General features: G+C 41.7%; 1 protein-coding gene and 1 long non-coding RNA gene across 4 annotated transcripts; one reads left to right on the top strand and one right to left on the bottom strand.

Annotated features, from left to right (window-relative positions):
* Positions 1-5,886: 5,886 nt before the first annotated feature.
* On the bottom strand, positions 5,887-10,576 carry cxcl14 (chemokine (C-X-C motif) ligand 14). The gene is made up of 4 exons (XM_068740398.1): positions 10,376-10,576; positions 9,063-9,168; positions 6,898-7,011; positions 5,887-6,699 (listed from the first exon to the last, which is right to left on the bottom strand). Exons 1-4 carry the CDS (start codon positions 10,437-10,439, stop codon positions 6,684-6,686), a joined length of 300 nt encoding a protein of 99 aa, XP_068596499.1. The 5' UTR covers positions 10,440-10,576; the 3' UTR covers positions 5,887-6,683.
* Positions 10,577-10,708: 132 nt separating this feature from the next.
* On the top strand, positions 10,709-12,925 carry LOC137895366 (uncharacterized). Of its 3 annotated transcripts, none has more exons than XR_011105540.1 (5): positions 10,709-10,850; positions 11,369-11,466; positions 11,838-11,933; positions 12,270-12,312; positions 12,786-12,925. It is a non-coding gene; the product is annotated as an uncharacterized lncRNA (long non-coding RNA). The 3 variants fall into 3 exon arrangements; XR_011105541.1 differs by having other exon boundaries at positions 10,709-10,857; positions 11,843-11,933; XR_011105539.1 differs by having other exon boundaries at positions 10,709-10,857.
* Positions 12,926-16,037: the final 3,112 nt, after the last annotated feature.

Below are 16,037 nucleotides of genomic sequence, written 5' to 3'. Positions count from 1 at the left end.
AACGGACCGATGGAAGTAAAATAACAACCTGGAGGAAAGAGGAAACGCAACTAATGAGCATGACTGCATACACAATATTATATTATAGCATATAAGAAAGTATACTAAGGCAAATCCGAAGGGCAAGGGTGTGCAATATAATTCACGACTCTTCAGATCTGTGAAATACCACAGATCTGCATTACCATGCAGTCTGTAAACCATAGGGTCCTACATTTAGATATCAAGTCAAGATCAGAGGCATGGATGCATATGGATGATGGAAAATGTAGAAAAAAAGGAGAAAATGCATCATCAATAATTGAAGAGCATAGGAAAAAAAGGCAGAGGATGGTAAGAGAAGAGAAAGCAGTAAGGGGAAAGTAGCAGGAAAGAAAAGAAGACATGGAGAGAGTAAGTCAGTGTCTGCCATGAATCATTACGTTGTCCTGCGGTTCATTACCCGAGCCTCGTCCTGCTTCTCTGTCAATGCCTGCAGATGAAGGATTAATATGTCAGATTAGCTATTTTTGGCCTTGGTATCTTGAATAGTGAGAATGCTCCCTTCACTTTTCTTGAACACATAGCAAAGGTCGAAGAAACTATGATGCCATTAACGATTCCAAAGACCAACTTTTATCCCAGTAATTGGCAGTGTCGACGGAATAGTTCTCATTGTTTTAAATAATTGATTATTATTTGTACTTAGTCGGAGCCGATATTTGTTGCCCTGGGGTCTCAGAAGAAGGTTGGCCATCTGTGCAGTACATTTACACATTACTGCAGCAGTGTACAGAGGAGCTAGCAGGTTCCGCTACTGGGGTCATCGACTCCCCCCAACAGAATTTACTGAAGATGAAGTGAGTTTCTATGAACTGCTGATCTTCCAGTCTCAAGTTGGGATGCACGGCTAATTGCATCCCAGTTGCTCAATATCTTGAATATTCATTTTACTCTCCATATTGAGGCTGTCATTAAAGTGACATACGAGTATAATTTGCTCCTGGACCGAGCTCGTAACTCAAAGCACTCCTATGTCGAGGTATTACTGTATAGATCTATGCTAACCTAAGGGGACGTAACACGCAAACAGCGAGAACACGTGCAGCTCTGTATTTGGAGTGGAACATTTTGTTTGAGGCATTTGCATTCGGTTTGACTCCTCACTGACATTGCAACCAAGCAAAGCGGTTATTATTATTTACGGATGCATCAGTGGTCTACCGATACGAGGTTCTGAAAGGGTGACATCACGATAATAATTTTGTGCTACAAAAAGTCGGCAACATTGATCGGCCAGTGTCCCACGATCCTCCACCCTTGGAAACACAAAGAAAAAAGAAACGCTGTCGGAGGCAGAGGGAAAATGCGCCCGTGAATTTTTGGCTCATAAACTATTTAGATGACAGAGTCAACATAGCAAGTTCAGGGAGAGGGGAGCTGAAAAAAAGGCAAGGTGAGATGTAAAATGACAGTCAGCTGGAGTTACTCCAGTTCACAGAGCAGGTGTTGTGAAGCTTCACGGTTCATCTGTGGCAGTTATTCTTCTTTATAAAAGCCGTATGCAAAAAATATTCACAAGGCCGGACTTCAATTCACAGGCATCTGATCCAACCTTAGCATGGCTAACTAGAGTTAAAGCGCCCGGCCTTGTCTGTGACAGTGACATTGAGCTTCATTGATTTATAGCGATCTAAAGAACCTCTCCGGCTCATCGCTAAAACACCAGCTAGCGTGCATCTATCTTTGCTGCATTAACAAAACGAAACAAAAAAACATCCGTCGCCATCTGCCGTCTTTCTGTTTGTTGAAAGCTGGAATCTCGAAGGCAGCAGTGGAAGTGCGAACAGCCAAAGGCTGAGACTACATCGAATCGATGGTGAAACCCCAACCCACCCAGTTTTCCCATGAAGCCGACTAAAATGATGAATAATCCATTAATACAATACATTACGTTACATTACAATAAGTACTCTTCCTGACCATAATCTCTTTTCCTCCAAATGTTTCGGAGTAATCCTTGAAAACACAAATATCAATACACATAATATTGTAAAACTAGTCTTTGATTTCAAACTTTACATTCCACAGACCTCATGCGCAGAACAAGGTGAAGGAGGCTCATGCTTTCCTGCGACCTTACATTTCTAGTAAAAACCACTGAACGTGTACGATTCAAGTAAATAAGGAGTGCCTTCCTCATGCAGAAAAATCTTGACGCGCAGTTCATCAAAGAACACCGACACGCTCAAACACAAACGTCACATTTGGCATCTGAACGCTTGTTATAGAGCACGCATTGAACGGTCACCGTGATCCTGACCAATAGAATCTCATTTCGTCCTTCTTGGGTCCAGGAGGATGTTAGTTTCACATTTAAAGAAATCCCCTCAATCGGTTCCTGAAAAGTCACGGTCACAAGAACAAAACAATCTGAGATCACCCTGCTACCGCCATGACAGTTTGTTGCGTTGCGTTTACAGTCAAGTGACTTTCACCACTGTGCAGTCGCCCTCCTAGCACTCAGCACATGCTCTACCGTCAGTAGTGCCTTAATACCAAGAGAAGACATGCTGTTACTGTAAGACCTCAGGCTAACCAGCCATCCAGCCAACCAGCTCAGGATTCATCCACCTGCCTTCGTCTTAACACTCGGGCCGGGACGGACGCCAAATTCCAAGTTGCCAGGAAAAAGGAAAGTCTGGCTCACCGATTTGCGAAAATTGACTGTAATAACCAGCGATGGCATTCAATCCGGTGCATTTCTGGCAGTGTCGGTCCAGCTTTGGAGAGATCTGGACCACATCGGGTTTAGCTTGGCTCGTGTCCACAAACAACCACTCACCGACCTGGCGACAACAATCCCACACTGCATGCAGTCGTGTGGTTGTGGCACTGCTGTGTGCGTGCTTGTGTCTTCCATCCATAGAAAAGCTTTGGGTCATTTTACACGCACCGTCTCATCTCACACGGCAGGAGGTCGGAGAGTTTTGATACTGTCGGTATGCGAATACGTGACACTCTTCACATTTACTGCTTTGGGTTCAGCTGAGGTACACTTTAGTGTAATTACACACTAAAAACTCTACACCCCTCTCTCTCCCACCATATAAAAATACAGCATAATGCCTGACACAGAGTTTTAAGCAAACAGTGACCCAGGCGACTTTGACAGTGTGACACTGATCAGTGTAGTAAATTGTAAACATGACCCCTGTGAAGGTCGAGATTCGCTGACATGTAACAGGGAATGTGTAAACGGTGATTCCCGCCATGCATTGTTTACAAAGACGCACACTGCAGCCGAGCTAAACGTCCTCGCTTTGTTCAGAGTAAAGAAACAAGGACAGTGTGAGGAAGGGGTTTTGTTCCTGCACTATTGTGCAGCCTTTGAATAAAAAGGGCTTCCACAACGTGGATCGAATTCCTGCATAAAACTGAAAACCGACTGTACACTATCATAATCTTCAGACTCAAACAGACAAGTACAACTATGCATGTAATAAATAGTTTGTGAATAAATCCCAGGATAAATAAACATTTAAGCATGACCCCCGTGCGCCTTGGGAATAAACTGCAAATATTTTGAGATAAAAATGATAATTATCACAATGGATCAGACTTCCAGGCACAAACTTTCTTGTTCATAATGCGAGCATTCAGAATAAAATAAGAATATTCCCAGTACATACATACTATGTACTAGTATTGAAGTAATACACAATATTGCCTCTGGTAAGCCATATGGACAGACCAATCCGCTTTAATCAGGGCAATGGACGGGTGTGATTATGTAACGTGCAAAGCATTTCATATTCCTCGGAAACGAAACCGGCTGAATGCGTACCGAGAGGAATCATTGGACATAAATACCCATCCACCGGAAACAGGCAAAGGACCGTATCACAAAACGCCAGAACATTCCGGCGCGGAGAGATTATTGCAACCGAGCTGGAGCATCTGAGCCGCCGATGCTTCCCAGAGAAGAAAACTCACCAGCACAATTTCATGCGGACGTGAATTTGAGATTTAAAAAAAAAAAAAAAGTGGTTACAAGGAAGTTGAGCATAAAAACATGTAATTTATCTCAGTGCGTCGCACAATGTTGATGCACAACAAATGTTCCTGACTGCAGACGAAACACAATAGCTTATCCACAAAACCCAAAGCCAGAATTAGTTTTTAGTTCTGTTAATGTAATAAAAAAAAAAAACTCAAACATTGACTCGTTTCTGACTCTCTGTCTGTCTGTTAGCTTAGCGAGCCTGCGGAGGAGCCACAGATGTGATGGACCTGCTTCTGCTGCCAGCCGTTAGCAGTTAGCCCCCAATGGACAGAAATTAAAAGGCATTAACAATTTAATTAAATGCTGCGCATGGCAATGATAGCATTAAAACGGCGATACGACTGCGGCATATATATCCACAAACTACACGCGAGCTGTAACTAATTTGACAGCGCGTAAGCGTTAAAAACAGCGTTAGCTTGACTGGCTTAGCATTAGCTTACCAGGATGTCGAGCGAACCAATAGAATCGCTGCTAGCGAAGCTAAGCTAATCAGTAGCTACGGGGTAGCTTACCAGGTCAACACGAGCAGCGGCGCGAAGCAAGACGCAGTAATTCCTTGCTTTGCTTTTTGTAACCGACGTCTGAGGAAGCAGCAACTTCGACAAGCTCAGAGCAGACGATGGAAAAATATCGCCGAGATCCTTTCAAAGAGACTCGAACAGCTTTGCCTTTCCGGTTCTTGTGGACTGACTCCGATGCCCGTCTTGCAGGTCGATGCTGCTTAGCGAGTCTCTCTCTCTCTCTCTCTCCCTCTCACACACCCTCAAGGGACGAACCTGCCAAATGCTGACCCCGCCTCTTTCGTTCAGATCAGCGGGAGACTGCCAAATACTGACCCCGCCTCTTTCGTTCAGGTCAGCTGGAGACTGCCAAATACTGACCCCGCCTCTTTCGTTCAGGTCAGCTGGAGACTGCCAAATACTGACCCCCCGCATTAGAAGATATCAAATTTCAAACGATTTACGTTTTGCACTGTTGTTATTAATATTACTTACAGTATGGGGAGTAACTAAATCCTCAAAATATGCAAGCATGATAAATTTTAACTGTACATATATAAATGTTGAATTTTAAATTATAATATTATGCAGTACGTTGGCAGTTTTATTGCAGGATATTAAGCCTGAGACACCGTAAGGTTAATGCTAAATAATAATGCGTAAAAGATTTGTTACAGGACTTTTAAGCTCCGCTGATCTTTTTGTGAGTCTTTAATTTATCTTTCACCGTCTTTATCAGCAGACAGGATTTGCTAATTTGCCGAAATTACACATTACAGGTGATACAGGTTTTCTGTTTATGTGTTTATACGCAATAATTCAAAAGCGAATCCAAAATTACGGATATTTTTGAAATCGAACTGTCCCTGTAATAAAAATCAGTTGGGATATAGCGCCATCTGGTGGCTATTTATCTCACAGCGCTGTCATTGTTTGTTATTTACCGTTTATATCGGCTATCCACGTTAATGAAATGAGTCCAACAGTGTTCTAGAGACACTTTATTGCTGTGTTTATTATTTTTCTGTGTTTGGTTCACCCTCCAAATATTTGTTACCGAAATGAGATTTAAAAAAACAACAACAACAACAGCTATAATGCAGTAATACAATATACATGATGCTAAAAAGTCCTATAGGTGAAGCAATTCTCACTAACATATAACTATATGGTCAATTTACAAAATGCTATTATATATATATATATATAAGATATAAAACAAGAGTAAAACACATTCTTCAAAAAGTAAAGAAAATATGACGTTCGTGTATTTTTGCAGATTCATTTATGAGTGAATTATTTTGTTGATTTGTTGAGTTGTACAAAAGCAGCCAGCAGTCGGGTGTTGCAAATTTTATCCACAGCATACAAAATAATAACGTGATGACATGATGGCGTGACAGCATAGTTCAGGAGAGAATAGAGTAGATCATACAAGGACACCATCATACATGTTGGAGACAGTGAAATAAACACAATTTGAATAAATGTACTGTCGTATCTAAATATGTGCCGTAACAGGCGTTTTATTTTCCGTCACGCTGTCCACTTTTCATGCTGAAACTAAGTTGAATCATTTTATTGCTTGATTATTACAGAATTACATATTTCAAAATGTATTTCCAAGAATAAATGTATTTTTCTTTGCCGTCAGCATACGCCTTGAAAAAAAAAAGTATTCTAAAAATCATCAGTCTATCCGAGGCCTAATTCCGAATTCCCTTGTTGTCAAAACTCTGGCATCATTGAGTTTCAGTGTTGCACAGTAAATACTGAGTGCAGCATGGATTACATCAATCTGCAGCTAATAATCCCAAACAGCTGCACCATTTACTGCTGGTGAATGACATAAAAAAACAAACACAACACAAAGCCCCATTATTGTATTATAATGGAACACACACACACACACACCATGTTTCATAAGAGGTTTGTCTGACACCTTCTAATTCAGCCTTCACCTCGGAAGGATCCTAAATGTCAAAGCGAAAGAGAAAGACCCTTTAAGTAAGTAATAACCGAACACATCTGCGGCTGTCTGAACAAACGCTGGTTCTTCATCCATGAGCCAAAGAGTATTACCACAGGTGTGAAGACTGGAGTTGAGAGCGATTAAAGGCAGATCGATCGTGGTTTTAGGCTTCATACACCCTGAGGAAGAAACAAAAATAAGTTTTGATTCTGTGGTGATTTGGTCTCCACCAATCTCTGCTAAAACAAATATGTGGCTGTTTGTATTGATAACTGGTTAAATATAAAGAGGCAAACAGGACCGTCATCAGCAGACGTACAGGGTCTATAAAATCACAGTTACTAAGGGAATCATGAGGGAATCACAAGGTCCATTACCTGTGCTTGTCCTTCCAGATGCGGAACCATTTGACCAGATTCTTAGTGCTCTGAAGTTTGGGATGAAGACAATACTCCTGCCCTTTGAAGCGTGCCACGTTTTCCATTGTCACACTGGGAGGGGAAGCAAAGCGGAAAGGACAAAAAGAAGAGGGGTTTTAGAAAGCAAGAGAATCTAAATGTATTAATGATATCCTGAACTTGTTATTTTACAGCTCCAAAGGCCGGGCTGAGTCTGAAACGAGAATGGAGGAATCGTTTTTTTTTTTGCCCCAAATGTCTGCTGCTATTCTGCAGCACCTTCAATAACATGTCCACAGTCAAATACCCCCTGAAGTCAAGGACAACCTGCACAGGACGCCCACTTTCTTGCCAATGGAGTAATATTATGGAGCTGTCAAGAAAGAAATGTGACATCCAGACTCATTGAATCATTTGTTATATGTTTGTCTGTCACCCGTGCCTAAATGCCTGCCCCTGCATGTGGTATTTTCAGGACAAAACAAGTAATGTGGGAAGAAGCCCCCCCCCCCCCCTTGGGAGCCTCTCCATCCACTGACACACTCAAAGCCTCCTCAACCATGAATGCTCAATGAGTAGATTACGAGTGAATAGAGGTGGCTCTCTGTAAAAGTGGCGCATTCAGTCGCTCTAAAGATTCCATTTAAGGGTTCTGCTGCTCTTTCACTGCTAATTCAGTTCTCGCTTTGTTTGGCTGTTTGGGCTAAATGGGCTTTGTTATGGAGGAACTGATCTTTGTTTGCATGTTGGATAGAGAGAAGAGTGTGTTTGTATGTGTGCATGCAGTGGAGTCGTGTCCCCAAGGCTTGTCCCTGCCAGAGGTTCATTTTGGCTTTATTCACTAGGGGGGGGGTTCTCCAAAGACAAGACAGGGCAAAAATACTATATGAAAAAATCCAGTTAATGTGCCATTTTCAAAATAGCTTTTTCTGTAGCGTTATTGCTATTATTCATCCCACTGTCAAAATATACCCATAAGTATATTAACAAAACAAAAAAAAAAACAGAATCCAATTCAGTATATAACCACAGAAATGAGACACAGGAGCTTTATAAATCTTCCTTTATCAAACATCTTATCATGAATAAATGACCCAAACTCTAACCTCAGCCTTAAACCAGACCACTGCGGGTAATTTATTGGATTTTAATCTCTGAAACCTGTGATGTCACAGTGACACTATGGAAACATATTTGTCCATATGGCATTCCTTCACATCCCTCATTCTTTTCTCAGTGGTCACTGCTGTGCCCTCTGTGTGTTTCTGGGATTTACCAGCAGGTGGCAGCAGAGGTCGCATCTTAAAATAGAACAGAGTCCATGGAGTGTGACGTAACAGCCCCATCTGTTGTCCCTTCATGGGGCTTTGACGTGAAACTTCTCATGTATTTTGCATAAAAATCACAGCTCACATTTCCACTGGCACATAAAAGATCATCCTCAAGTGCTTCCCCAATACGAAAGATGACCCTGCATATAAATGTAATGTAATCATCAAGCAATTAAAGATACTGCTTGATGGATTAAAGGGGTCCCATGTAAAAGGTCAAACAATTAGTTTATAATATATAAACTAAGGTAAAATGGTAAATTATTCTGCAGGTTGGTCAAATAATAGAAGTCAACACCTGGAAAGATTAGGAAATGTTTGAAAATGTAAAATTAAATATGAAAAAATGAATTAAAGATGTACATTAATGTACTGAATGGCTTTCACACAGGGTCATGTAACAGGGTCTAAACTGTATGGCAATAGAACAATAATCCTGCTGGATGTAATTAAACCATCGGTTTGTTATCACACTTTAAATCCCTCTATGTGCTTTAACAGTCTGCCCAGATGCCAAATATTTTATGGCATTTTGATACCCAGTCATGACACTGTTGCTGCAGAGTCTGTGTTTGTCAAACATTTACCAGACTGCTGTGATACTATGACTTTTAGAACATTGAGGTACAGAGAGAAAGATAAACTATAGAGACAGGTGGAGGGAAAAAGTCAACATCAAGGAAACAGGAAACAGGGAGAGAAAGAAGGTGAAGCAGAAAGCCAGGAAAGAAACGACAGACAGGAAAAGATCAAGCAGTATAAAAAGAGATTGAGGTAAACGAGAGAGTGAAAGAGAATAAAAGTCTGGCTCACAAGATCATCTTCTCTTGGCAGAACGGGTGTTTGGGTTTGATCTCCAGCTTCTGCACGTCCTTGTATCTGATCTTCGGTCCTTTTCGGGTGCATCTGCATTTGTAAGCTGTTTGAGAAATTCAACAGCGGAAGAATCAGACAGAAACATAATGGAAACTGCAAACTTAATCCCTTCCAGCTATGAGAGCGAGACAAAGTGAATTGTTTGAGATTCAGCAGCAAATGTCTCTTTAACAGTGTGCAGTTCGTCTTTAAAGTGCACAACGACAAGAGGAGATTACTGGTGGAAAGGTCCTGTGATTCCTGTGACACAGGCAGCTCCTTAATTCACATACTTACACAGAGCAAGTGTTTTAATCAAAGATGAAGTCACATGCATGAAAGTCGGGTTACTCCTTTCCAGGCTGCACATTCTTTTGGTTCATGTTAACAAAAATGAACTGCTCTGATGTTTTGCCCAAATGAAGATGCATGATTTCAACACTGAATAAATTCAACTTATGCAGGGAGGGCTTTTTTTAAATCACTCTTTTATTTTGTCGATGAATGTATTCATTCAGGTCCTGCCTCTTTTTGAAGTCCAGGTTTTCCAGTAGTTGTGATTCATGCTGCTAAATGGAGGCAAAGGAAATGTGTTTTGCTGGGTTGTACCTTTGTGATGGGAGGTGACGACCTAGATAGTCCAAGGTTTTCCTCACCCATCACCCGCTATCTGTCCTTACCGCCGACTACTAAATCTCTCACAAGCTCTCGGTGCAACAAACCCACGGACACACAAGATGAATATATCTGGGTACAGTACGCCGTATAAAACGGCCTTACAATGGGGAAAGGCTTCAACACTTCAATCTAAGGGAGGGGGCCTGACGTCATGAATATTCTTTTATCAAGGTGTTGCAAAATAAAAAATATTTAATACATTTTAAAAGCTTGATGTAAGTTCTGCCCCCCCGAATAAGACATGAAGTAATTTGTGTTACATGGGAGATTTGCAGATTGTTATTTTTAAAGCTCAGCATTTTTTACACATCAATTCTGTTACTCACCCAAAAAATAAAGGTATTAATTCTTTATTTTTTTCACAGCAACCACAGATTGCTTTATTTCAAACAATCTCTGGGTTAAAAAGTCTATTTTTGCACTTAAAAACCCTGATTCCTCCTGTAAGGCGCGCGTAACAGAGGAAAACATACCATTCAGACTAATGTTTATTATTAAAACGCATCGTTACAGCTAAATGCAAACAGTTGGTTAAAAAAAAAATCATGAATTTAAGATTACAATGATCACAAACAAAAAGCTCGGAGGTTTACCTTCTGCGCTCAGGACGTATAAAGCCACCACGAACAGAAGCAGCGCGGCTGTGCGCCGGTTCATGTTTTCAGCTCCACTCGGTCTCCGCACTAAACAGACGCACACGAGGCGCAAATAGAATCCACTTGCTGCTTTCTGCTTCTTCTCGGAGTCCCTTTGGAAAGCTGATTGTGCGTCCCTGGCGCACCGCTCTCCCTCTCTCTCTCGTCCACTGTGGAGACGCAGACGACAGCCCTCTTAAAAGGCAGCCCGCCGTCCCGTCCTCATTAACATGCGCGGCCAGAGAGCGAATCAAACACTTTCCAGCGTCCTGACAAGTGGACGTGAACACGAGAAGGGACGGAAAAGGCAGAAATCCGCGCGCTGTCCACCAGAAAATGAGGCCGCTGATGTCCCGACGGCCTCTGCCGTGATTAATACTGGAATGGAAACCAACCAAAAACGCCACAAGGAGCGGGAAGAACGATTATGAACGTAAACAGTTACGTTACAATATTTTAATAGCAGGAAAATGGATGTGCGTCACGGCGCGGCGCAGCGCGGTGGATATTGTCTTTATTATAAGAGATTTATATCAAACAATGGAACGCACACGTCACAAGAAACTTTTCTTGTTTGACCCTTTCACGCTGCAATCCGATGACGTAATGCTTAAAGGCTTCTGACACGCTGATCAGTTGGTCTCTGGTGTCAAAAATCAATATGTGCAGGACACATGCATGAACAATTCGTGTTGGCTTAGGTATGCTAGTTCTTAAAAAATGCAGTTATTGAGAACATTTGTGCAGCAGATATTATTATAGGAGCGTATACTTAATTAATTTATGTTAGTTAGTTAGTTTGTTTGTTGTTTTGTTTAAAAATGAATGTATTTACATTTCTACAAGGTCACGACTCCAAGACAGTGTACTATTTTTTACAGTTCTATTCTATTCTATTCTATTCTATTCTGTGGATATGAATACATGCTTTGTATCTCCTGATGTTATCAGGCTGAACCGTTGGCCTGTAAGAGATAGCCCTGAGAAGAGGTTGACCCCTCCCAGCAGGAATGGATATTAACAGAATTCATCACCATCCACCAGGAGGGGTTTGTGTGTGTGTGTATGTGTGTGTGTCCCTCTGACCTCTGTCTATGTGTGTCTTTTCCTCTCTGCCCTGTCCTGTTATCATTCATAGCAGTGGCCACGAAACGCCTGACTGCACCCTGGACATGTGTGTGTGTGTGTGTGTGTTCTGTTTTGTGCACACCTGTATATCCCCAGTTGTGAGTGACTGTGCGGCTACATCAATGCTTTTTTTTTAAATCAAAATGTTGGTAATCCTGATTTTAGTCCTGCACTTTTATGATAAATATACCACATGACAACTGGTAGGATTTACGGAAATACAACAGATGAAATTGTGCATGCCCCCCTATAGAACTCTGATGGTAATCTCTCTCTCGTCTTTTTTTCTCAGAATAGAAGACATCAGGGAGTTGCCTTCAGCTGAAGTGACTGATAATCAGTCAGACATGGGCTGTCTTCATCCATTAGATCACTTCATCTTCACTGAGTAAAGAAAGATTGATAGCAGTAATGGGAGTTGAAAAGTACGGTTGAAAAATGACAATTGAACTGAAGCCGGACAGGACTGGGAATATCTCAACATTGGTATTTATTAATACGTCAAAGAGAATAAAAAATATTCATCACAACAAAAGCATTCCACTGATTTAACATTGGTGGAATATAAGACTAGCCATGTAAAACAGGAAGTTGTATTGTGACATAAATACTAACTGAGATACACTAAATGGGGAAAGGAAGCAGTTGAGGATTATTATTGAATTTAACAGACGACAAGGCAAATCAATATATATTAAATACTAATATTGTGTGTGTGTTTTAGCAGAAGGAGTAGCAGAAGGAGAAATACCAGCGTTCCTTTCTGAGTAAGTAGTAAAACAACTGCTTTGTGAAAGTGACCGTCTGAACACTTAGCAACCTCGCCAGCCCCTCTGTCCACATTTCCAACACGATCTTATTCAACACAAACAGAGGGAACATATTTACTTAAACCTGGACCTCAACTGGTTTGTAAACTCCATTCGTCTCTGCGATCTAACCTGCACTGTGTCCAATGGCTTTTAGTGGACTTGGCAGCGGTGTGAGTGCAGAACTAATTCATAGGGAAATAGTACAGTTTACCCTGAAGGCAAACACAGCAGAGGGTGTGTTAAGTCTGTCGGGGCTGTTTGGTTTGAAAGCAGGGACGGCAACAGGAGCCGAGAGGAGACAGAGAAGAAGTGATATTGAAATACCTGCATGTATTACAGCTGTATGAACTTTATAAAATATTCTTTCATTGCATTTATCTTTGTCTTCTTACCACTATCATTTTAAAAAAACATTTTTTTTTGTGAAGATGGAGTTATTTCTGCAACGAGAGGTGAATTGCTACCGCCGGGAGAAGAGTTCAAAGGTCAAATGTCTGGGGGATGAATCATAAATCACGCTCGCACGTAAAGCATAGAAATATTCATGAATATTGATTGTAAAATAATGAGGGTTGGAATTTGAATAAAGTTTTAAACATCAAAACAATTTTTGATATATTGTCATCATAAAGCAGAAGAGTTCTGTCAATTTTCGCATGAAGCAAAAGCTTGGCTCTGCTGACATTTTCCTGGAATTAAGCACAAATACCCTGAACTCCATACTGGGAAATGTGTGTGTGTGTGTAGGTGTGTGTGTGAGTGTATGTCAGAGAGAGAGAGAGTGTATCCAATGGCACAAACACAAATGACATCTAAGCAACTGCTATTGACCAACGGGAGAAACTATTTAAAAGTGAGACACTGAATTCTAACACACACACACACACACACACAAACAGCAGACACAAGCTGTGGTATGGAAATAACAGCCTGCTCTTAAACCTGTGCTCATAGAAAAACACTGAGTGAAACACACACTGCATCCAAATGGCTGGTTTATGCAGGCATAATGTTGTAAGTGCACACACACACACACACACACACACATAGACCCTTGTCCTGAGGCAGCCCTCTCAGTATGGAATGGAACAGTTTAGGCCTGTCTATAAAGGCTGCTTTGTGTCCTGACTATCTGCTAAACACACACAACCACACCTAATGACTGCTTTATGGCCACATTTTAAGACACACTCACACATCAACACAAATACCAGCTGCTTTGTACCCTTGTTATATAGCTGTTGGGTCCCGGGTACTTGGGATTGCAAACACGGGGGCAAGCAGATGGCCACTGGCCTTATAGTGCTGACGGCAGTCGCACACAGACACACATAAGCACATTTTCAGAAGGATGTGTGTGAAGACACACACTCGCGTTCCTCATTTTAGGGAAATTCATGTGTATCTTCTCATCAGAGGGAGTGCTGCCATTGACTTTGTGTCTCACAGCCTCGTGCTGGTGTCCCATGTAAGATCGGGATATCACTAAGCTCAGTAAAGTTTAATCATCAGAAAATACAATTGTTCCATCTATTTGTATTTATATTTTAATATTATAAATATTTATTTATTACATTGTGACTTCTTTAATCTGTAATTCACCTGAAGAAAGGAAATAACGAACGGAAGAAAGTCTCTGAGGTCTTTTGTACAGGAATAATGGTGCTGCGCTAGCTGCCTACCTTATTGTTTGCAAGGTTACTAGGATTAATTAATGAATTAGTTAATTAATTAATTCATTTATTGATCCCGTCTCTTTCTTTTGCTCTACTGATCTTTATGTGTGTGATGAAACCTGATTTCACAGGTAGGATTTTTAAAATGCCTGCAGGGCCCATCTGAAAGATGTGAAATGAAGTGCAAATCAGTCTTGTCCACATTAAAAGTCCACTGTTTCCATAGCTGCCTGAGGCGTCACAGGGGAAACCACATTGGGTCCCATCTGGCTCCAGCAGCAGTCAGTGGTGACCCTTTACAGCCCAGGATGGATGGAGTTGTCTGGTGACTCCATTCACCCCGTCTCATCTTCCCACAGGCAATTAAGGCTTCGGTGGAATTAGGTCGCGATGCATGAAGTGCGCCTTCTGTTCAGATTCATGCTGCTGTGGCTGAAATCAAAGCGTTGAGGAAGGTGTTGCTTGCACTCTGATGTGCTAATCCAGTAGAGGTATGTGTGATGTGCGGCCGAATGAGAGGAATCACATCACTTTCTTTGTGGCTGGACTTGAATAGAGGAGAAAACTCCACTTTCAATGACCTTTCCAAACATAAAAAGTGTGTCCTGAAAAACTATTCATGCTGAGTGGGCGCTGGCCGCCCGTGAAGTGCGTCTGTCATTTGTCGGAAGGGAAATAACGGACGCTTTGTTTAGCTGTAAAATAGTTTTCTGTCCGGGGAGAAGTCCGATGAAAGTGACTCAGCTTCAACAATCACGCATTCAGAGCACTTAGTCAACACGGACGGTAAATCGCACGCATTTCACGTCATTGTTCCTCATCGCCCGTTTGTGACTCGCATACAAACACGTTGGTGACCATCAGCAGGGCCTAAATGCACAGCTTTGATCTTGACGCTCTTGATGTTTCCTCCAGTGATGTCCACCATCCTGTAACAGCAACACAGAAAAAGCAGCATAAAATAAAATAAAATAAAATAAAATAAAACCATTAATATATCTTGGTTAACAGAAAATCTATTTCAAGACTGTCATGTCAGATTCACCAAGAGAAAAGCCAGCAGTCATGGTTGATCTGTTCTGTGATCTACACATGTAGTTAGTCACGACTGTGGTGACTACTTAAATACGTCAATATGGACAAATGGATCCATTTAAGGGGAACGCAGAAAACCTATTACAGCACTGCCTTTGGCTGTCGTGTCCAATTTGGATGACTAATATTCCCATCGATGCCGCTCGCCTGTTAGAGTAAAGGATACTGTACGTGAACCGAAGACTGTATTGATTCAGTCATTCTGGTTTTTCCAGTTTCTCCAGAACAAACCATCTTAGAATCAAGCTGTCCTTGCTCAGAGCAGCTGGACCCTGAATACTTTAGGGGTGCTCTGTGTAGGTGTTCATCTCTATTAGATCCATATCGATCCAATGTTCAAATTAGATCCCTCCGGGTCCAATTAGAACATCTCAGACTGTCAGTCACTTTGTCTCTGTCTCGGAGGAAACTGGCGTCTCTCAAGCCCAGTGAAATGTTGTGGTGCCTCAGTTGATACTTTAAACCACATCTCATGGCTCATTGATGGTCAGAAGTGGCTCAGGTGACGAATGATCACTCGAAACATGATGGACAGAAATCAGTTTTTGTTTTTCCGAAAGGAGGATTACATTCCATCATATGCTGGTACAAGTTATTTACAGCCTCGAGCTGCTACAGCTCATACGAGGTTACCCCAAACTGTTTCAGAATGAATGAAAAGCAGCTGCGACAAGCAAGAGGCGGAAGGAGGAGAGGTACTTGTAATGGAGCCAGATGCTAGAACTGATATTCATCATTCCTAATTGTGGTGGGGGTGTGGGTGTGTGTGTGTGTGTGTGTGTGGGGGGGGGGGGGGGGGGGGGGGGGGTATTGATCTTTCTCCCAGTAGTTTGTTGGAACTGAGAGGGGATATTGTGGCATTTTGAATTTTTGCCCACAGACGGAGCATCCATCAACTGTGACCCAGAA

The sequence above is a fragment of the Brachionichthys hirsutus genome, chromosome 6 (assembly GCF_040956055.1).
Source record: "Brachionichthys hirsutus isolate HB-005 chromosome 6, CSIRO-AGI_Bhir_v1, whole genome shotgun sequence".
Taxonomy (NCBI): Eukaryota; Metazoa; Chordata; class Actinopteri; order Lophiiformes; family Brachionichthyidae; genus Brachionichthys; species Brachionichthys hirsutus.
Note: the sequence above shows the minus strand (reverse complement) of the source record. Positions and strands in the feature narration are given on the sequence as shown.

What these genes read in the sequence shown, in the direction of transcription:
- cxcl14 (XM_068740398.1), bottom strand. Translation starts at nt 10,439, where the DNA reads ATGAACCGGCGCACAGCCGCGCTGCTTCTGTTCGTGGTGGCTTTATAC. An exon ending in ATACGTCCTGAGCGCAGAAG is followed by an intron (nt 9,169 to 10,375) that starts GTAAACCTCCGA and finishes TTTCTCAAACAG; the next exon opens with CTTACAAATGCAGATGCACC. An exon ending in TGCCAAGAGAAGATGATCTT is followed by an intron (nt 7,012 to 9,062) that starts GTGAGCCAGACT and finishes TTCCCCTCCCAG; the next exon opens with TGTGACAATGGAAAACGTGG.